The 22,955-nt window shown below is 37.4% G+C and overlaps 1 protein-coding gene across 5 annotated transcripts in view; it reads right to left on the bottom strand.

Annotated features, from left to right (window-relative positions):
- LIN52 (lin-52 DREAM MuvB core complex component) overlaps window positions 1-22,955 on the bottom strand; it is a 124,054-nt gene that overhangs the window by 78,764 nt on the left and 22,335 nt on the right. Inside the window, exon 6 of one of the 5 annotated variants that reach the window (XM_072762029.1) lies at window positions 2,369-3,688. The exons of 3 other annotated variants lie outside the window; for them this stretch is intronic. In XM_072762029.1, coding sequence (XP_072618130.1) covers window positions 3,669-3,688 — 20 coding nt within the window. In that variant the 3' untranslated portion in view covers window positions 2,369-3,668. Of the gene's footprint in view, window positions 1-2,368; window positions 3,689-18,949; window positions 22,262-22,955 lie in introns of those variants that run through there. One more of the 5 variants, XM_072762026.1, reaches the window with a different exon arrangement.

Genomic DNA, 22,955 nt, shown 5'->3' with positions numbered 1-22,955 from the left:
CTATACTTTTCACCAAAGCTTCTGGAAAGAAGCCAAACAATTTCATATCATATCATCTCCTTTAATCTTCCCTCTCCTATCTACTGGTAGAAAGATGGCAAAAAGAATGCAAGCAGAAGAAGGAAGAGAAGTTAAAGGTACGGAAAAATCAACTAGATAACTCTCCATATTACTCAGATGTGTGGGCTGACTGAGGGTTGAGATTTATCCTGCATCTTATCCTCTCTTTGTTAAACTGTACTGCCACCTACTACTCTTAAGCTGCCCCGCAGAAGATTCAGAGTATACAAGGACAGTTCTGATTCTTGAGGGATGTCTCCAATACCAAATGTACTAGAAGAAAAGTATGTTGCTTCTCCATCTATTTTAAAAGGATTTCTCTTTGGTTTCTTTCAAAACTGCTCTAAGAAAATGCTAGAAAAATCCTGAAGGGTCTTTAAACGCAGAATATTAAGAATTTCTCTATGATTTAAGACTTCCTTTCTCATGGCAAATGGTTGAAGGCACCCCACTTCAAGCAATTGGCAAAGAGCCATTAATAGCTCAGAATTAAGATATGGGAGATGGAATCATTGTAAAATTCTAGCTGGCCCCACTTGAGGAATGAATGTTCTGAAAGAGAAATCCTGCGTTTTAATTCTAAGGAAAGAAAAATGGAAAGATGAAAGCTGAATTATCAACAGTGATAGAAAATGGGAAGTCATCTTAAAGGCAATATATAACATGAAGTTAGAAGAGATTTTTTTTCACTTCTACCATATCAATAAAGTTTGCATTTCACTTAGGAAGCAAATGTTGTCCATGTTCTGTTTTCAGTACACAGTTATCCAACACAATATCCCCTGACTTTAAACAAATAAATTAACAAGAGAGGCCAAGGTCCAGTATCAATTCCTATCCCACCATCCCTACCTAATCTCCCAGCAAGTTAATGCAAATCAAAGCAAGCACTTCAGTGCCGCTGGTAGTGAAGCCTGTTCCTTTCCCAAGAGAGGCCTGTAAAACAGGACAGTCACTGACAGCAGTACAATTACTGACACAGATACAGACTTTATGGACATGTTTATCTCCGCTGTAAATCCATACTCTCTCTCCACTCCGATTCACGAGTCATAAAGAAATTGCAGATAATGAAAAAGTTGGGGAAATTTACAGCATGTCGGAAACCTCAGACAGCCAGAAGAAATTAAAGAGCTGACTAGGGATAAATCACACAGGTACAATTAAAACTTCCCGCATACCTCCTTCATTTCCAAACTGAGGCACAATCCAATGGAGCTGATGAAAAGTTGAGGTCACGACTCCTCAAGCTGTAATCATTTCTTAACTAACTGCATGTTAAAAATTAGCCAATTCATAGGTCATGTATAAATGCTGATTTCTTGCTGCTACCTTGATTTTCTTCACTCTCTACTAGAAGAACTCAGAGCAGTTCCGTCTGTAAACAGGCCAAACTGCAACAAGCCATAAATGGAAAGGTGATGTCCCTTCTCCCACTGCCATCTCTGTAGCTGCAAGACATCTTTTACCATTGCCACTGTGGACTGAGCATTAAAATGAGAAAGTGGAGCTACAATGAGTGAACGAAATTGGAGGTTTCTTCTTCCCCAATAAATAACCATTCTGAAGGTTTCATTTGATCTCTTTTCAACATTCCAAAGGAGATTTTAAAGGACTGTTATGTCTGATACTAGAATAAGAATTACTTCTGGTGATACTTGTTTTTCAGGAGTGGACTGAGCTAATAGCCTCTACTCTTAGGTAACTGTCTCAGCCTGAGCTGAAATGTGGTATGGCCCTAAACCATTCAACTTTTATTTTTTACATTGTTCCAGTTGCAAAGGCTACAGGAGGGGAGGAAAAAAACGTAAAGGAAAAAAAAGGCAAAATGAAACTAAAACCTTTGATTTTACCAGAATCTATGTGCTAATTAATGTGTAATTCTTATTCCAATAAAATCAGAACATACCAAAGAAATTATGTCTATTTCTTAAATAATGACACTTAACAGAGCCCCATGATTAAAGACTAGAATCATGTAAGTTAATTATTGGCCCCTCTGTTCTATAAAATCCTCTGTAAAGGGAAAAAAAAGGAAGATTCTATCACATGCCACACTCTATCATTTTCCCCAACTTAGTTAGATGAAACTAGCAGGTTTAAAAAAACCATCAACCCAAACATTTACAAGATCTCTTTGGAAAGCAGAAACGCATAACACATTATTTTTACCAACTAACTTCTATGTAACTGAGGCAAACCAACAGTGTCAGCAAAATTGTACATCTCTGTAGGATGAAGCTTCAAATTAGCTCTAATATGATTCTGAAATTCTGAGACCTGTCAAGAAATGAAAGTTAACGGGCACTTTTTTTTTTTTTTTTTTTTTGAGATCTAGAGGATGTAATTGACATGGTTTCGATTTTGTTCCTATTGACCCCTTGATGATTTCAGGTCCATTTTACACTTCAGAGAATCCAAATGTCATTTTCATTTTATATGTTAAGATTTTACTCTCTATGGAATAAAAATGGTTCTAAGGAAATACTGAGAGTTTCAACCTAGACATCTGTACCACAAAAACTTAAGTTATATCTAGCTCATGGATCTCAAATCCATTCACCCATAAGCCAAAGACATGGTCTTTGATCTGTTTTTGCTTATTTTTCTTAAAGATTCATTTATTTGAAAGAGAAAGCGAGTGTAGGGAGGAGCACAGGGTGAGAGAGAGAGAAACTTTAGCTAATTCCTTGCTGAGCTCAAAGCCAAGGCGGAGCTTGATCTCAAGACTGAGATCATGACCTGAGCCAAACCAAGAGTCAGATGCTTAATGGATTGTACCACCCAGGGGGCCCTGACCTGGTTTTACTTAAAATGAAAGTTCCTTATGCTCCTAAATGTTTAGTTGGTGTCCAGTATCAAACAAGAACTGTCAAGCAGGGGCAGAATTTTATTTACAAGTTTTCAAGAGGCAAATCATATGTTATCAAATGAACATTTTAGTGAAGTCAAGAAAAACACCTACTGTTACTACTCTAAGAGGCAATGATACTTCTGGATCAAGCATCAGAAGACTTGAATTCTAGCCCAGATTTACAAATAACTAGGTGTGTGACTGGGCAAATCACTGAAGCTCTCTGAACAACAGATGAACCTCTGTCACCTCATCTGTTCAAATGGGAGTACAGCTGATCCTTTGAACTGCATGGGACCACTTACCTGTGGATATTTTTTGACAAATACAGTACAGTACTGTGAATGTATTTTCTCTTCCTTGTGTGATTAAAAACATTTTCCTTTCTCTGCTTAATTTATTGCAAGACTACAGTATTTAATACATGCAACATACAAAATATGTGCTAATCAAATGTTTATATTATTGGTAAGGTTTCAGGTAAAAAATTGGCTATTAGTAATTAAGTTTTGGGGAAGTCAAAAGTTCTATGAGGATTTTTGCCTGCTCGGTGGGTCAGGGCCGCAATGTCTGCATTATTCAAGGATCAACAATAGTAAAACAATAGTGAGAATTAAATGAGAAAACACATATAAGAAACACAGCAGGCTCAAAAATGTTACTTGCCTTTCCCACTTCATGAGACACGATTCAGATTCCTGGTTCTGTCATTAATGAGCTGTGTAGCTGTCCTTAGTCAAGTCACCTAATATCTTTAGGCCTCTGTTTCTGCATCTGTAACATTAGAGGATTGGGACTCGATGATGTCTAAGATCCCCCTCCAGCTCCAGCATGCTATGATTACCAATTCTGTCCCTAAATTACTGGCTGACCATGGGAAAGTCACTTCATTTCTTTAGACCTCAGTTTCCTTACCTTTAAATATGGGAAGCTGAACCAACAGAAAAGGAGACAAGAATGATAACAGGAAATTCATAAAAGGAGGAAAACATGTGGCCAATAAACAACTCCATTAGCAATCAAAGAAATGCATGTAAATGGTACTGAAACATAGTGTTTCTATAAAATAGGCCAAGGATTGGGGGCACCTGGGCAGCTCAGTGGGTTAAGACTTCAGCTCAGGTCATGATCCTAGGGTCCTGGGATCAAGCCCTGCATTGGGCTCCCTGCCAAGCAGGGAGTGTGCTTCTCCCTCTTCCTCTGTGTGCTCTCTCTCTCAAATAAATAAATATTTTTTAAAAAATGGGCAAATATTAAAAGTTTAACAATATCCAGGGTTGGCTGAGTTGGAGGAATACAGTGCTTTTATTTACCAATCTCAGAAATAGAATTTGGACAAGTGTGGAGGTCACTTTGACAAGATGTATAAAAACATTAAATGTGCCATTCACTTTGATCTCGCAAAGGATGCTCATTGCAGCATGAATTACTTTAGTGAAATACTGGAAACAACCTGAATGTCCACTAAGAGAGAATTAAAAGAATACATGACAAATAACCATATAATGGTATTCTGCACAGTCATAAAACTAGTGATTTTACTGTTTTTACAGACACTGAAAGATGTCCATGACGAACTAAGTTGAAAAAGCAGATTGTAGAACAAGAATAGCATGATGCCATGCACGTAAAATTTATATTTATATGCATACATGTGTGTGTTTGTGTGTGTGTACATGCACGTGTGTATAATATTGATTAGAGATGTTTGGATGACTTGGAAGAATGGTCACTTAAAATGTTAAAAGTGACTACCATTTTAGGATGCTGTGGTTTTGTTTGATTTTTGCTTTCTTTATGTTTTCTATAATGAATATGTATTGTTTTATAATGGCAAAAAAAATAAAGCTCATATTTAACTTTTAAAAATATACATTACGGGGGTGTCTGGGTGGCTCAGTTTAGTGTCTGCCTTCCCCTAAGGTCCTGGGGTTGGGCTCCCTGCCTAGAGGGGAGTCTGCTTCTCCTTCTCCCTCTGCCCCTCCCTTCAGTGCTCTGCTTCTCCTTCTCCCTCTGCCCCTCCCTTCAGTGCTCTCTCTCGCAAATAAAATAAAATCTTAAAAAAAATACACACTACAAAAAAAACCCCTCTGTGGCTTTAACAATTATTTTCAGTTAGATAAGTAGTGTCTCTTGTTCTTACAGTCTCTCATGCCTAACATGTATACAGTTACATGATTAGCATCACAATGTACTTGGTTTACTTACACCTTTGCTAAGCACTTTACACATGCCATTTCTAATCTCTCTACAATGCTATAGGACCGTTTTTATCCTAAAGAAAACCCAGCAGAGCTTTTACATTTTAGAACCTGTTTTCCCCACATAGATTTTATTCTGAGAAGTGTAATAAACTGCAAACTGAGATCTTTAAGACCATAAAACTATCTTTATTTTTTTAAAGTCACTTTGTAAATACAAACAAATCTTTTTTTTCTTGGTTATCCTCCAAATCTCAGTTAGAAACACTCTTGCATTTAGGAATTCTAAATTGACACTAGGAATATATTCAGGATTGCCAGAACCCAGGAAAAGCACAAGCGTGGTACTTAACAAAGCACACTGGAATGTGGGACAGGATCTGGGCTGATTATTTGTTGAAGGATGGCCTGGATAGGAAAAGAAGATACCAGTGTACTTAAGAATAAACTTTTTTTTTTTTTTTTTTTAAAGAGAGAGAGAGAGAGAGGAGGACAGCGGGGAGAGGCAGAGGGATGAGGGAGAGAGAGAATCTTAAGCAGGTTCCACCTTCAGTGTAGAGGCAGAACCCCACAGGGGGCTTGATTTCACAGCTTTGACATCATGACCTGAGCAGAAATCAAGAGTCTGACACTTAGCCGACTAAGCCACCCACTAAACAACTTAATTCCTAAATCATGCTGAAATTTTGGTTACCATTCCACATTAAAAGCATATTTAATTACCTCTTCATTTGCTGATATGTTTATTCAATTTAAATTGCAGAGGCACAGAAAAGGGAACACTGTAATGTAATACACAGGCACTCTCTCACCTTTCCATCAATGCACAGACCTGCATAATCATCTATTCTCCCCATCCTCTGATTATGACATAGTAGCCCTCTCTTCCAACCTGAGGCCAGCACACCTGTGCTCTAAACCCTAGCCCTTCTCAGGAAGCTTACTTATACTTTACCCCTCTTCACCTGTGTCTCCCATCTTTGCCACCGGAATTTAAACATACACAAGTCTTTTTAAAAAAAATATTTTGAGAGAGAGCACAAGCACAAACAAGACAGAGGGAGAGGGAGAAGCAGACTCCCCATTGAGTAGGGAGCCCGACTCGGGGCTCGATCCCAGGATCATGACCTGAGCCAAAGGCAGATGCTCAAACGACTGAGCCACCCAGGTGCCCCCTAAACACATACAAACTTATTGTCTAAAAGCAAACAATACACTTTGACTCTACTTCTCCCTGTAGCAACCACCTCTCTCCCTCTTAACAGCTGAACTCAGTAAGCATTATCTACGTTTCTTATCTTCCACTCACTCCTCACTCCGTTTCAAACTACCTCACTCTTCCATACATTCAACTGCCTACACAATGTCTCCAATTAATATCCAAAGCCAAACCCCTGTCAAAAACCAAACTCATAATTTTTCCTCACAAATCGGTTCCTCCTCCATTGTTCTTTCTAAAAAGTGTAGTGAGATATAATTCACATATGAACTGCACATACCTGGAGTGTACAGTGTGGAAGTTTTGACAAACATATTTACCACTATTGAGGCAAAACCCTTCTGAGTCCTATGAATCACGAGATTTTTCCGGTCTGGCTGGTGGGACTAGATACTAGCACTGGCCTATGGTGTCAGTCACTGTTCGCCCAATCCCTTCAGATGGTACTCTCTTCAGCCTCCAGTAGTTTACTCACATGAATGGGTGGACTGGTACTCAGTTGGAGACTCCAGGAAAATCCTCTACAGATCTCCTGGGTTCTCTCTGTGTAGCCTTCTCCTTTTTGGAATTCTGTCCTGTGAACACCAGCTGCCTTGGTCTCTCCAAACTCTTAGCTCTGTTTCTTCACCTCAGGGAGTCTGTCAATCTCTGCCTGGGGTCCCCCTCCCTGTACCACAGCTTGAAAACTCTCAAAGCAGTAAGCTGGGATGATCACAGGGCTCATCTCATTCATTACTCGTCTCTCGGAAACCACGGTTTCATAGATTTTGTCATTTAAAAAAATTGTTCCAGGTGGAAAAGTGAATCTAGTCCCTGTATTCCACCTCAGCCAAAAGCAGATGGCCTTCCAATGTTCTTTACATGCCACTGATTTATTTGATCAGGGGAGAAATCTGGATTAATTGTTGATAACTCCCTCTCCTTTCTCATGTCCCACAGTAAATCAATCAAGACTTTGTCCTAAATCCTCAAATTCAGTGACCTTCCTCCCTGGCCACTACCTAGGCATCACAGTCTTGGCTACTGCAATGACCTCCTACTTGGTGTCCCTAGTTCCTCTCTTGCCGCCCTCCAAACCATTCTCTTCATGGCCAGATGCTGAATATTGCTTCCTTTAGTCCTTCAATGACTTCCTGGTGTTCTTAGGATAATGTCCAAAAATCCTTAATTTTTCTTCTTAGTAAGAAGTCTTTTTTTTTTTTTTTAAATTTATTTATTTATGATAGACATAGAGAGAGAGAGAGGCAGAGACACAGGAGGAGGGAAAAGCAGGCTCCATGCCGGGAGCCCGAAGTGGGACTCGATCCCGGGACTCCAGGATTGTGCCATGGGCCAAAGGCAGGCGCTAAACTGCTGAGCCACCATGGGATCCCTTAATAAGAAGTCTTACATGATCCAGCCTTTGTCTACTTTAGCAGTCACTGTCTGTTTCAGGCATATTATTCTTCTTTCAGTTCAGCAAGGACATTCTAGTATTCCTTCCCACAACCAGAATTGCTACTCCTTCTAGACAGCTCATTTCCCTTTCTTTCACTCAATTAACTCCAATTCATTCTTCATACTTAAGTATCTTTTTCTCAGGGGAACGATCACTGCCCACTTGACCTCTGCCCCACATTCTACTTAAGACAATTTATCAGCAAACAATTATTTGTGTAATGCCTTTACTACGAGAATGTTAACTCTGTGACTGCAGAAACCATCTCTCTTATTTACTGCTAAGTCCTTGGTACCTAGCACAGTACCCTGAAAGTACACAATAAATATCTGCTGTATGAATGTGAGATAATAAAAAGTATATATATTGGTCTCTGCCCCTGGTTCCTGGCACAGAGCTCCTAAAAACTCTCATAATTTCCTAACTGGTAAGAACCCTAGGAGAATTTTTTGTTCTAATATTTATCTTTGACCCCAGTTCCTGACACAGAGTTGCTAAATCCCTTGGCATCTATCTCCTGGGCGACAGTAGTGTCTTTTGTTCTAATGAGGTGACTTGTGGTGGGTTCCTAGATGGGGGCTGCTCGCCAGAAAGACCAAGCCATGATTGGAAGCTTGGGATTTTCATTCATATCACTCCTTGCTCCAGGGAGGTGAGAGTGGCTGGAAATGCAGTTACTGACTGATCATGGCTATGTGATTAAAACCTCCATAAAAATTAACCAAGTACAGGGTGTGGGGGCTTCTGGGCTGGTAAATAAGTGGAGATACTGGTAGAGTGGCTCATCTGGAGAAGGCACAGAAGCTCTGTACCTATGTTTTTTTTTAAAGATTTTATTTATTTATTCATAAGAAACAACACAGAAAGAGAGGCAGAGAGACACAGGCAGAGGGAGAAGCAGGCTCCCTCTGCCCAATGCGGGACTCGACCCCGGGACTCCAGGATCATGACCTAAAAAGCCAAAGGCAGATGCTCAACCACTGAGCCACCCAGGTGTTCCCTGTGCCTTTTCCACACACTTTGCCCTACACATCTCTTCCAGTTGGATGTACATCTGTATTCTTTATCATATTCTTTTATGAAAAGTAAACAGTAAGTAAACTTTTCCTGAGTTCTGTGAGGTGCTCTAGCAAACTTACCAAACCCAAGAAGAGTTTGTGGGAACATCCAATTTACAGTCGATCAGGTCACAGGCACAAGTGACAACAACTGGACTTTCAACAGGTATCTGAAGTGGGAGGGAGGGGAGTCCTGTGGCACTAAGTCCTTAACCTGTGGGATCTAACAGTATCTCCAGCAAGTCAGAATTGAGTTAAATAGCAGGACATCAGGCTGGTGTCGCAGAATTGCTTGGTACTGGGAAAAAGAAACCCATGTGTGGTGTCAGAAGTGTTTTGACAGTAGAGTGTGACAGTAGCATGAGAGTAAAGGAGAAACCTAGGAGGAGTAAGAATCAGCTTTCCCCACAAAATGAATTAAATACAATGTCTTAAAATAATAGAGTTTTAATGTTGTAAGCATCTGAGGAGTCTTCTAGTACAACAACTTCATTTTTCAACTAAGGAAACTGATGCCCAAGGTCACACCACTAAATTAATGATAAAGGTATCAGGCAGTAATAAATGATAAATCGTATCAGGCAGTAATAAAATCTAACATTTATTGATAGCTAACTAGGTGTCAAACATCATCCTATGCATTTTTCTCACAGAAGTGAATTTTTTAAGTGTACATTTCAATGGCATTTAGTATATTCATAATATTGTGTAACCACCACTTATACCAAATTCTAAAACATCCTTATCACCCCCAAAGAAATTCCTCTACTCATTAGAAGCAGTCACTCCCCCTCTACCCTATCTCCTATCCTTTATCCTGATTGGCAACCACCAATCTGCTCTCTGTCTCTATGGGTTGATTACCCAGGATATTTCATATAAGTGAAATTGTATAATATGTGACATTTTTGTGTCTGGCTTCTTTATTAGTATTATGTTTTTGAGATTCATCCATGTTGTATCAGTACTTCATCCATTTTTATGGCTGAATAAAATTCCATTGTATGTATTTGCCAAGTTTGCTTATTCATATATCCGTTAATGGGTTTTCCCCATTGTTTAGCTAACAGGAATAGTACTGACATGAACATACATGTGCAAATATTTGTTTAAGTTTCTGTTTTCAATTCTGGGTGTATATCTAACAGTGGAATCGTTGGGTCTGGTGGTAACTCTATGTTTAACCTTTAGGGAACCACCACTTTCCCCCAGTGGCCGCATCATTTTACATTTATACCAGCAATGTATGAGAGCTCTAATTTCACCATATCCTTGTCAACACTTGTTATTTCCTGTTTTAAAAAACTATTATTATTATAGCCATCTTAGTGGGTGTGAAATGACATCTCACTGTGTCTATTTTGCATTTCCCTGATAACTAATGATGTTCAGCATCTTTTTATGTGCTTATTGGTCATTTGTGGATACACAATTCAAGTCCTTTGCCCATTTTTTAACTAGGTTGTCTTTTGGTTGAGTTGTTTGAGTTTTTTATATATTATAGATACTGGCCTCTTATCAGATAAATGAAATCCAAGTTTTCTCCCGTTTTATGGGTTGTCACTTCACTTTCTTGATAATGTCCTTTGATGCACAAATGTTTTTAACTTTAATGGAGTCCAATTTATCTATTTTTGATTTTGCTGCTTGTATTTTTTGGTGTCATATTAAGAATCTGTGGCTAGATCCAAGGTTATGAAGATTCATACTAGGCATTTTATAATCATCATCCAATTTAATCCTCTCCACAACCCACTAAGATAGGTATTATTATTACTACCTCCATTTTATACACAAGGAAAATGAGGTCAGAGAGACAAGTTGTCAAGTTTAGTAAGTATTAGAACTAGTTTGTTCCCAATGACCAGGCTCATAATCCCCAAGTCAGTTTTTCTCTCTATCCTTACAACATGGGAGCTTGTTTTTCTGAAAGGGTGATGAGGGAGAACAAGACAGAAGTCATGGTCTTTTTGTCACTTCTGCAGTTACTAGACCCAGCCCACACTCAAGAGAATAAGATCATGCAAGGGCCTAATTCCAGTAGCAGGGATCAGAGAGGTCATGTCAGAATCTGCCTACCATATCAGAGTCCCGTCTTATTTTATTTATTTATTTATTTTCTTTTTTTTTTCAGAGTTCTGTTTTAATGTCACACATCCTTCCTGGGTGATCTCTTTCTCACTGATGGCTTTAACTAGAACCTATAAGCTGATGATGTTCAAAACTATTTCCTGTACACTAGATCCATACATTTAACTATCTCCTGTAGATCCACATAAATTGCTTACACATAGACCTACAACTGAATTCTTAATCTCTCTTCTCAAAAGTGATCTTCTTCCTATATTAATCCAAGCCAGAAACCTAAGAGACTTTTTAAATTTAAATATATGTGACATATAACTCTGTACAAAGGTATACACATTAAGAGTCATTCTTTTTTATTTTTTAAAATGTTCCGTTACCAGATTTCTAAATAGGAAATTTTTTTTTTTTTAATTTTTATTTATTTATGATAGTCACAGAGAGATAGAGAGAGAGGCAGAGACACAGGCAGAGGGAGAAGCAGGCTCCATGCACCGGGAGCCCGACGTGGGATTCGATCCCGGGTCTCCTGGATCACGCCCTGGGCCAAAGGCAGGCGCCAAACCGCTGCGCCACCCAGGGATCCCGGAAAATTTTTTTAAGTTTATTTTTTTAGTAATCTCTGCACCCAAAATGGGGCTTGAACTCACAACACTGAAATCAAAAGTTACATGCTTTTCCAACTAAGCCAAATAGGTGCCCCTAAGAGTCATTCCTGATTCCTCATTCTTACTGCCCAGAACTCCCTGGCCCCAATACAACCAACCAGTCACTAAGACTTTCCATTCTACTACCCAGATTTCTAGAATCCATCCTTCATTTTTCATTTCTACTTCTATTATCTTAGTTCAAGGGCTTATCATTTTGGTTTGGCTTACTGAAGAACTTACTAACTTGTCTTTCTCTGTCTCCACCTTATTCTTTTTATTATTAATCCATCTTCTATCATGTTAGCAAAGTGATATTTTTAAGAAAGTATGATTATATGCCTACTATGCTTTACATTTCTCATATGCTCCCATAATGATTACAAAAGTTGATAGTTTTTAAGCACTGAAGTGCCAACACTATGCTAAAGTTTTATAAATTATATTGTACCAAATCATAAAAAGAACACTCTCAGGTAAAAGCTCTCAAAGTGTGGTCAGAAAACCCCCAGGAGGGATCCCTGGGTTGCGCAGCGGTTTGGCGCCTGCCTTTGGCCCAGGGCATGATCCTGGAGACCCGGGATCGAATCCCACATCGGGCTCCCGGTGCATGGAGCCTGCTTCTCCCTCTGCCTGTGTCTCTGCCTCTCTCTCTCTCTCTCTCTGTGACTATCATAAATAAATGAAAATTAAAAAAAAAAAAAAAGAAAACCCCTAAGAATCACTAAGCATCTCTCAGGGGGTCCATGAATCCAAAACTGTATGTATAATACTAAGATACCCTTGTCACTCATTCTGTAATAAGTGACCAGTGAAGTTTTCTAGAGCCTACCTAACAGAAGATGTAACACTGAAAGCAAAAGAAGAAATGAAAATCTTTTTCAGGCTGTCTTATATCAGGCCAGACAGTAAAGAAATTTGAAAAAAATGCTACTCTTGTCAATATTTTTTTGTTCAGAAAATTTAGTCTTCATAAAAATGTTACTTATGGTACTATGTAATGGATGTGTTCCCATTTTAAAATTCATTAATAAATATTTCTAAATTTTCTCCTTTTTAATTTCTGAAACAGTAAATATAGACAGATATAACCCATACAAACAAACACCCTTTCAGGTCATCATGAATCTTTAAGAGTGACACCAAAAAATCTGAGAACCACTGTTCTAAGGTTATTATCTCCATTCCACAAAGAAACTAGCACTTAGAGTTAAGAAACTTGCCTAAGTGGTAGACTGAGGTGCATAATAAAGCTGCATGACTCCAGAACCCAAACTGTTCATCACTATATTGCCCTCACTTGTTCGTTCTTTTCTTTTCTTTCTTTTTCTTCCTTCCTTCCTAAAAAGATTTATTTATCTATTTATTCATGAGAGACAGAGAGAGAGGCAGAGACACAGGCAGAGGGAGAAGCAGACTCCATGCAGGGAGCCCGATGTGGGACTCAATCCAGGCACGGGATCAGGCCCTGAGCCAAAGGCAGATAGATGCTCAACCACCGAGTTACCCAGGCGTCCCTCATTATTTATCATCTGGCTCCTACCTAATTATTTCTAAGCTAATATCGTACTCAGGCCATCACGTTTTTCCACTAGCCATAGTTTCCTCAATGGAGGTACTTTTTATTTTTTTTTAAGATTTTAATTATTTATGAGAGAGGGAGAGAGACAGGGGCAGAGGCAGTGGGAGGAGCAGAGGAAGAGAGACAAGCATACTCCGTTCTGAGCACTGAGCCCACTGTGGGGGTTAATTCCAGGACCCTAAGATCATGACCTGAGATGAAACCAAGAGTCAGGTGCTTAATCGATCAAGCCATCGAGGCACTCCAAATAGAGGTATTTTTTAAGCTATATTTTGAAAAAGCAATTCCTATGAGCTATTCACTACAATAAGTTAGTACAAAGCTTTCTTTAAACCAGACAAACTTAAGTTTATCAACCTATCAAATACAGATATAATTCCTTGGATCTGACCCCTTAAGGATTTATTCTTAAGGGATGCCTGGTGGCTCAGCAGTTGAGCATCTGCCTTCAGCCCAGGGCGTGATCCTGGAGACCCAGGATCGAGTCCTGCATTGGGCTCCCTGCATGGAGCCTGCTTCTCTCTCTGCCTGTGTCTCTGCCTCTCTCTGTGTGTCTTTCATGAATAAATATTTAAAATCTTAAAAAAAAAAAAAAAGAATTTCTTCTTAAAAATAACCCTCACAGAGCACCTGGGTGGCTCAGTTGGTTAAGCGTCTGCCTTCAGCTCAGGTCATGATCCCAGGATCCTAGGATGGAACCCGCGTTGGGCTCCCTGCTCAGCATGGAGTCATCTTCTCTCTATACCCATCCTACATGTGCTCTTTCTCAAATAAATCCTTTGGAAAAAAACAAAACAAAACAACCCAAACCTCACAAAATGTCCACAAAAATGCCAATGATTATACTAATCTCCCAGGGGATATGTTTGGAACCAAGAAACAGGGACTTAAAGTCATCGTTTACATGTTTTATGTTAGTTACAATGTATTCATTTCTACAAAAGATTTATGAACTGAAAAAGAAAAACTATACTGGACAGTAAGCCACTGAAGATTGTGTACAGTGCTTCAGTGATTTCCTAAACCTTCACAACAAAGATGCCCAAACAAGCTCTTTTTCCTCAGGCATCTTCACAGCAATGCATTTCCTTCTTCACACTGGCTTTTCTTTCTAGTTGACTGGGGAATTTGACACAGATTCATTTGCACAAGACATAGTTCCAATCCTCATGAAGTTATTTTTTTTTTTTCTCAAAAGAAACCTATCTAGTAGGCTCCACTATTTCTAAAAATAATCCACTGCACAGGGTAGATTTTCCGCTCTGGGTCAAACTGTAAGGTCTATAAGCACCGCGCTTAGATAAATCATTAATAATCCAACTGAAATCAATGGCTCCAGTGTAATTCCCTGTGGTTTCCACATCCCACATCCCATCCAAACAACTTCTATTCTAATAATCCTCCATTGCTTAGATCTGCTGTTTCCATTTTATATTACAAATTTACTCTCTATTTCTTACTAGCCATAATGGTTTCCATACACATTTGAAAAGATGTCTTTTATAATTAAGTGATGGAAGTTTTAATTACTAATGTGAGACTAAAATCTTCCTTATTCTTTCCAATTCTAAAATAATTATATACACCAACTCAGTTATTAGTTCATTATACAAGTTTTTTTGTCATACGGTGCCCAAGTTAGTCAACAGTTAAAGATGTTTTGGTTTATCAAAGAAAGTGGTTTTCCTTTTTTTTTTTTTTAGAAAGTGTTTTTCCAAGGATTTCCACATGACAAATGATAACACATTTAAAAATGCACTGCTCAGTAAGGCTGTCAGAAAACTTACATATCAAATCAGGAAACCAGTAAGAACACACACTTTCACTTTGTCCACTTGAATTTTTTCTATTATGTAACCAATAATGATATTCTGATATCCCCATGAGGGAGAAGAAGTAGGGGAAGAAAAGAATTCAGCCAGCCCAAGTCACATATCTAGTAATTTAATATTCATTTCTAAGATACTACAGCTTTGACATTATCATAACCTAAGCTAAAATGACAGGGGTGGCATTAACAAAAAGTGAAAATACTCCAAAAACGAACTATACTAAAATTCAAAATTTGTGTTTAAATTGGAGAAATCTGGGGATCCCTGGGTGGCTCAGTGATTTAGCGCTTGCCTTTGGCTCAGGGCGTGATCCTGGAGTCGCGGGATCGAGTCCCACATCAGGTTCCCGGCATGGCGCCTGCTTCTGTCTCTGCCTCTCTCTCTCTCTCTTTCTGTGTGTCTTTCATAAATAAATAAATAAAATCTATAAATAAATAAATAAATAAATAAATAAATAAATAAATAAATAGGAGAAATCTGAATAAGGATTGTATGTCAATTATATTGTATCATGGTAAATCTGAGTGTGTTAAAATTATACTGTAGATATGTAGGAGAATGTCCTCTTTAAAAATTATGCTTAAGTATTTATGAAGTGTCATGGTTTCTGCAGCTAGCTGTCAAATAGTTCAAGAATAAAACAATAAACTTAAAATTGTATGTGGAAAGATAAAGCAACTGTGACAAATGTTAACAACTGGTGAACAGGTGAAGGGTATATAAGTATTGTACTGTTCTTAAAATATTTAAAAGCGATTTGAAACCTGACAAAACATAAAGCTGGGAGAAAAAAACCCCAAACTTTGGCTCATTAGAATATGCCATTAAGAAAATCAAAAGGCAAGCCATAGAGAGGGATAAGATATTTGCAATTTATGTAACTGACAAAGAATGCATTATCTGGAATATGTCAATAATACTTGCAAATCAATTTTTAAAAGATTGACAATCCAATTTTAAAGATGGGCAAGAGGTATGATAAACACTTCACAAAAGATGTTATCCAAATGGCCAATGAACATACAAAAAAGTGCTCAACCTCATTAATAATTAAGAAATGGAAATTAAAACTACATTGAGGTACCATTATAATTATCAGAATGATTAGAATTTAAAAGTCTCCCAGTAAGGACTTGGAGGAACTGAAATTGCCAAAGGGCTTATAAATTGGTATAACCACTTTGGAAAACTGTTTGGAAGCAGCATCTATTATATATAGACATAACCCAGCAATTCTACTCCTAGTTATATATACAACAAAAATGCATATACCAAAAAAAGACCTATACTACCAATGCTCAGAGTATTTATTTATAATTATCAAAAGCTGGAAACAATTCAAATGTTCATGATTGGCAGAATGAAAAAAATTGTATTGTGTTCTTGCAACAGCATACCACACATAGTGATGGAAAGAAACAAATGACCACTAAAGACAATGGATATCATAATCAAAATGTTGAACAAAAGAGGCCAGACACAAAAGAGTATGTAACTTGTGATTCCATTTACATAAAGTTCAAAAACAAAATTCTTTCATGATATGTCACAATAGTGCTTGCTTTAGGGGAAGGGGCAGATAGTCACTGAGAAAAGCATGAAGGTGGCTTTATATTCGAAAGGTTATTTTCATCTGGTCTGGGTCATGGTCACAGGGAAGTACTAATTTTCCGAAAATTCATTAAGCCGTAAATTATAATTTACTTTTCATTATATATATTATACTTCCATTTTAGAAAGTTTATTAGATAACAAAAAAAAATGATGTCACAGTGGAATATTTTTGTATCCTGAATCTGAGGTCTCATTTTACTTCCCAACCAAAGAGCTGCAATTTCATACATTCAAACAGTTCTTTGCTCCTACTAAACAGTTTAAACTATAAGTATTGTTCTCCAACTACAGGTGAGAAAAGCTGAAAGAACAAAGCTGGACAAAATCTTGGCCAATGTTTGTTTATGAAAAGATCCTCTTTCACCAACTAAGCCATCTTTTGCCCTTGACCCAAGAGGCTACCACTCCTTTTATTCCCAAATTTCTACTTCTGGAAGAACATGCTAAGGATGGGAAATGAAGTATCACAACTCTCCCCTAGCTATTCATCACTTGCTTAAAGTGATCAATTATTGTTAATGGATCTAATCATTTTTATTTATTAGAAACAGTCGATAAAAGAGTTTAAAATTTTAACTGCACAGGATATCAGGAGATAGATCTTTCATGTAACTATAATTTTGTTTCTAGAATGGTATACAGTTTTTCTCTATTTCTTAAGTTTCTCTATCCAAAAATAGAATGTGCTCACTGTGGGCAGTATAGGACTTATATTGGACATTTGAAAAATGTGTAAGTATAAAGCTAATATTTAAACATGTAGAACTAGGTTGCAAAACAATATAAATATAGATGCTAAACATCTATATGTAAATGTAAAAACAACAGAACACAAATTAGGAGGGAAAGGGGTAAAGAAGTTCAGAGAGTAAGCTCAGTATTTGTCTCTTCTCTAATTGCTGATAAGTCAAGTGATAGCTTCATAAACATTTAAAAGTACTTAGAAAGATTGGGGCACCTGGGTTGCTCAGTTGGTTATAAGGAAAATTCAGAAAATTTTAAAGAACAAAAAAAATCACGAGATAGGCATTAAAACATTTGTGCATTTTGGGTGTTTATAGGGCAGAATAAATGTCTCTTCCTCTAGGGTAGAAAAACAAAACAAAAACATATTACTGTATTTCCTTCCCATCATTTGTCTATGTCCACACTATCAAAAAACAAAACCAAAAAGAAAAAAAACAACTTGATTTTGTGTTGTGCATTATAATTTTTTCACTTGCAATTATCCTTACATATAATCAGCAGTTTCCTGTCATTAAGTTCTCCTTAATGCTTTAACATTTTTATGGCTACATTGTCTTCTCCTGTGTGGATGGTACTATAATTCACTTGGATATTCCCCTAGTGTTGAACTTTAAATTGTTTCAGTATGTACATCCTCCCTATGTATTTTCTACAATTAAACAGAATGCTACTTTGAAACCAACCCCATCCAAATTAATGTATGCCCCACTTGCTTTCCTCTATCTTTGCGTTCCCCAACCCCCCACCCCAAATCAGAAGAGAATAGAACATCACAAGCATTTTATGGTAAAATCCTCTTTGTGCATAAAGCCATTTCAGAGGCAATGTTGGGTTTATGAAACAACTTGACTAATGGATAAAATATATGAATGCTTATAAGCCTTAAAGGTAATTTGAGGCTTTGTGTATCCTAATTTGTTAACCAAGAGAAAAATGAGAAATAATGGAATGTTTTATTTCCCATTATCATAATACATTTTTAAAAACAAAATACTTAAGGCTAAACTGACAATTTCTAATTATGAGGAATAACCTTGATCCTTCCAAAGTGGGATTTCTAGATTTTATACTGTATTACTACCTAAATAGGATCCCATGCTAATGACTATGGTGAAATGGTATGGCAGTGTCCGAAACAAAGAAAACAAAAGATAAATTTCATTTGGTATTTGAGTAGTGCAGATTAAACACTGTCCTTAAGGTGCTTTTGCATCAAGTTCCCTGGCTTTATTTTTCAGGTTAAAATAATTTAAATACATACCTTCTTGAATCTCCCTGTCAACAGATATAATTAAGAAACATTAAAAAAAAGAGTTCATCCTCACAACTGAAAAAATAAATATTAAAACAAGATATTAATGTTTTGCCTACCAAGTTAGCAATGACTTTAAAATTATAATGCTTGGTGTTCATAAGAATGTAGCAGTAGGAAATGCCTTTCTAGAAGACAATTTGGCAGTAGATTTCCTCTCTGTCAGAGATCTCACAAATCTCTAGCTACACATAAAATGTTGTCTTCACTCCTGGAGGAACTGACCCTGTCTGTTGCTGATATACTCCAAATATAGCTCTTAATAGATGTATCAACATCAAGTATTTGGGGCCAATTGCGTTATTTTAAACATATTCTTTATTTATTTTTGAAGTATAGTTGACATACAATGTTATATTAGTTGCAGGTGTACACAGTGACTTGACAATTCTATACATTATACAATGCTCACCATGTAAGTGTAGTTACCACATTATTTCAAATTTATACTTCTGAAATTTTTTTCCAGTTAATAAATATTTGGATATCAACTATATATAAAGACCATACCAATTTCCTGAATATAGGTAAGCTAAGTGAATAAAATATCACTACCATGGAAGAAAACTATACAAAGTAATTTATTCAACTGAAAGGCCTACTGATCTGCCAAAGAGTACTGTAGAGGGACTCCACAAATCCATTTCTGAAGTTATGGATATCCTGTTACACATGTTTATCTCCCTGACAGAAAAATATCTATCCAAAACATTACCTGTTGCCCAAACTAGAGTATTGCTGTCACTCTATTAATAACATCCACCTAAGAACAAATGGCTTTTACTTATTTCTTAAAAAATCAAGGTGCCTGCCTCCTAAGAAATGTATAGAAGAGTTATGTGATGTTTTTCTTTAACTGGATCTCTCTCCTTCTTCTGAAGTCCCTATAATTAGTTAGGTTCAAAGCATCATGGTAGACTCTAATTTCAGCTTTATCCCTTCGATCCATCCAGATAGACAGTTACCTAGTTCTGGAAATGATAGAGCTGAAACATCTTCTGTCAGTGCATTTCTTTCCATTTTCACTGCACCATTCATTCAAGCCCTCAACTCTTCTTGCTGGACTCCCATAATACCTTCCAGCCTCCTGGCTCTACCATTCCATTCCATCCTATGCACCAACATCTCCTAACCACGTGACTTCCCTACTCAGAAATCTTCAATGGTAGAATTTTTGACACAGAAAAATACTTAAGATGGAATAAATGAAAAAAATGCACAGGCTAAAACTATATACATATAACTAGTCTCGGTTATTTAAAAAGCATGCCTGTGTATGAACACAAGCAGAAAGGGAAAACAGTGGGGCAAAAAACACATCTAATATTAACAATGGTTATTTCTTAGTGTTAAGGCTATATAGTTTTTACTTTCTTATCTTTACCTTATGATAAGGTCTCTTTTAGTGAGTGTCACTATAAATCATCTATAATGAACGCACAGTTCATGTTATAGCTGTTAAAATACCTTAAAAATTTCACATGCTTCTGCTACCTTTAAGTTTAACTCCTCAACCCCTAGTATTGAAGGCTCTCCTTAATCCAGTCCCTGTCTCCTTTCTTGTCTTAGTCCTTATGGACCTTGATGTAACCCGGGCTCCCTTAAGAATCAGATCACCCTCACCCATTCCTTGAGCACAGGTATTCCTTCAAACTCTGTTTTGCTCTGAATATTCACTCCACCTGGAATATGGTCCCTTCCCACTCCCACCTAACAAGCTCCTATGTGTTCTTTAACGTCTATTTTCACTGATCCAGATATAGCAAATACTACCACATCCCTTCCTCTTGTCCACAGCAGACAACACTAACTGACTTCTCTGAATCCAGGCTCCTTCTCAAATCCTCAATTCAATGGCCCTATACAATCCTTACTAATCAATCCATATTGACATTCAAAATCAAACATACCTGCCATTCCTATAGCAATCTAATGTAATTACTCTCTTCTTCCCCACCCTACAGGTCTTCAAACACTTATGGAGCTCACCTCCTCTACTTTCTATTAAGAATCATTTACTTAATTGTCTTATTTCCCTTTCCTACTGGATTTTAATCTGCACAAGGACAGTAATTATGTCTTATTCATCTTCATATTCCCCTGCAGAGCCTTGCACAAGGTTGGCACTCAGTTGCTGAACTGAATACTTCATTCTTTTCCTATTACCTCATCATTCAAAATGGCTAACTATTTGCAAGTTTTATTTTAAAACAGTTAAATTCTTCTTGAAGAACGACTAATGAATCCAAGTTTATTTCATCAATTTTAGCCAACATTCTTGCCTTAGCTTAATAAGGCAGTGTCTAATCTCACACGGTAACCTGCAGAGTCAAAGGATAGAACAAGATAAGCCAAGATGAGAACTGAGCCCATTCTGAGAGGGCTTATATCCAGGTACAGAAGCTATTGAATTAAACTACCACATTTTTAGAATTTTTTCTACCAATCTCTTTAATCAAAAGCAAAATGTTGGGATGCCTGAGTGGCTCGGCGGTTAGGCACCTGCCTTTGGCTCAGGGTGTGATCCCGCAGTCCTGGGATTGAGTCCCACATGGGGCTCCCTGCATGGAGCCTGCTTCTGCCTCTGCCTACGTCTCTGCCAATCTCATGAATAAATAAAATCTTAAAAAAAAAAAGCAAAATATTATTTCTGACAATAGAGAAACTAAAGGACTCTGAGCATCAGAAATATATATTGCTTTGAAAAGGGATTTAAAAACTGGATGAAAAGGAAAAACAAAAATCTAAAAAATCAAGAAAGGCATCAACAAAGTTAGGCAAATAGTCTGGTAAAGTCACAAGAATGTCTTACCTAAATCAGAAACCCAGTTCAAGAGAAATGGTCAAGGAAAAGCTGGTAGCACAGTAAGACTCATGCTGCCATCTAGAGGTTAAAGGCTAGATGATTTTCCTCCTCAATCAATCAACTGCAGTTAATTTAACTTCTATTATAGAGGGAGACCCTACAGGCCTTATAAAGTTAAGTCAGACAAATCTGCTGTCAGGCCACAGAGAAGAATATCCAGGCTGCAAGAGTCCCAGTTTTTCTCTCCTTCTCTTCCTTCGCAGATTAAAATAAAAATTCTAAAGACTAGAGCTAACTGTTCTTCAGAATTTTATCTAGATGGGAAACAATTTCTAGATATAAATGGTCATTTTTTTCAAAAAATTATATGCCTAGAGGGTAGAGAAGTCTACTATACCACAGGCTAACTTGGAAGTTTTTCTTTGGTACCACCTCTTAAGAAAGTTGTACCAAATAGTTTCTGGTATTAGACAACTTCATCAATGTAGATTGATGGGATGAAATACCAGGAATGGGGAAGTCTGTTTTTTTTTTACAATAAAATGTTGCTTTTAAAAACTATGGTAAGTGATTAAATTTAGCCAAATAACAGTCCCATTGAGACTTCTAAATGAACATCCAGGATTAGGTTATAAATTAGCAGAAACAACTTATATCAAAGTAAGCTGAATTTGGGATGCCTGGGTGGCTCAGTGGTTGGGCGTCTGCCTTTGGCTCAGATCGTGATCCCAGGGTCCTGGAGTTGGATCCTTCTCCCTCGGCCGGTGTCTCTGCCTCTCTCTCTGTGTCTCCCATGAATAAATAATCTTTTTGAAAACCAAAAAAAACAAAACAAAAGCTAAATTTTGTAAAGCTAGTCTTAGAGGGTGATATGTTCATTGTGAAATTATTTACATTAATAACTGTTTAGCCTATCTTTTCTTTATAACATTAAGTAAGTTTCTACTCAGACCAACTAAATGAGTATAAATTGAGATTTTCATTTATTTTGTAATATAAGGTAAAGTGTAATCAAGAACTTCATCAAATTCAACACCTTTTCATGATAAAAACACTCCACAAAAAAAGGGGTAATTTCCTCAACCTGACAAAGGACATCTATAAAAAGCCCACAACTAATATCATACTTACTGCTTTTATCCCAAAAGTCAGGAAGAAGACAAGGACGTCCACTTCTGCCACTTCTATACAATCCTGTACTAGAATTTCTAGCCAGGCCAATTAAGTAAGACAATGAAATAAAAGACATCCAGATCAGAAATAAAAAAGTAGGGGATCTCTGGGTGGCTCAGCAGTTTTAACGCCGCCTTCAGCCCAGGGTGTGATCCTAGGGTCCCGGGATTGAGTGCCGTGTCGGGCTTCCTGCATGGAGCCTGCTTCTTCAACCCTGCCCATGTCTGTTTCTCTGTCTCAAATAAATAAATAAATAAATAATAAAATCTTTAAAAAAAGAAATAAAAAAGTAAAACTATATCTGCAAATGATACGATTCTGTATATA

Source organism: Vulpes vulpes, chromosome 6 (genome assembly GCF_048418805.1).
Source record: "Vulpes vulpes isolate BD-2025 chromosome 6, VulVul3, whole genome shotgun sequence".
Taxonomy (NCBI): domain Eukaryota; kingdom Metazoa; phylum Chordata; class Mammalia; order Carnivora; family Canidae; genus Vulpes; species Vulpes vulpes.
This window is presented reverse-complemented; position numbering and strand designations above follow the sequence as displayed.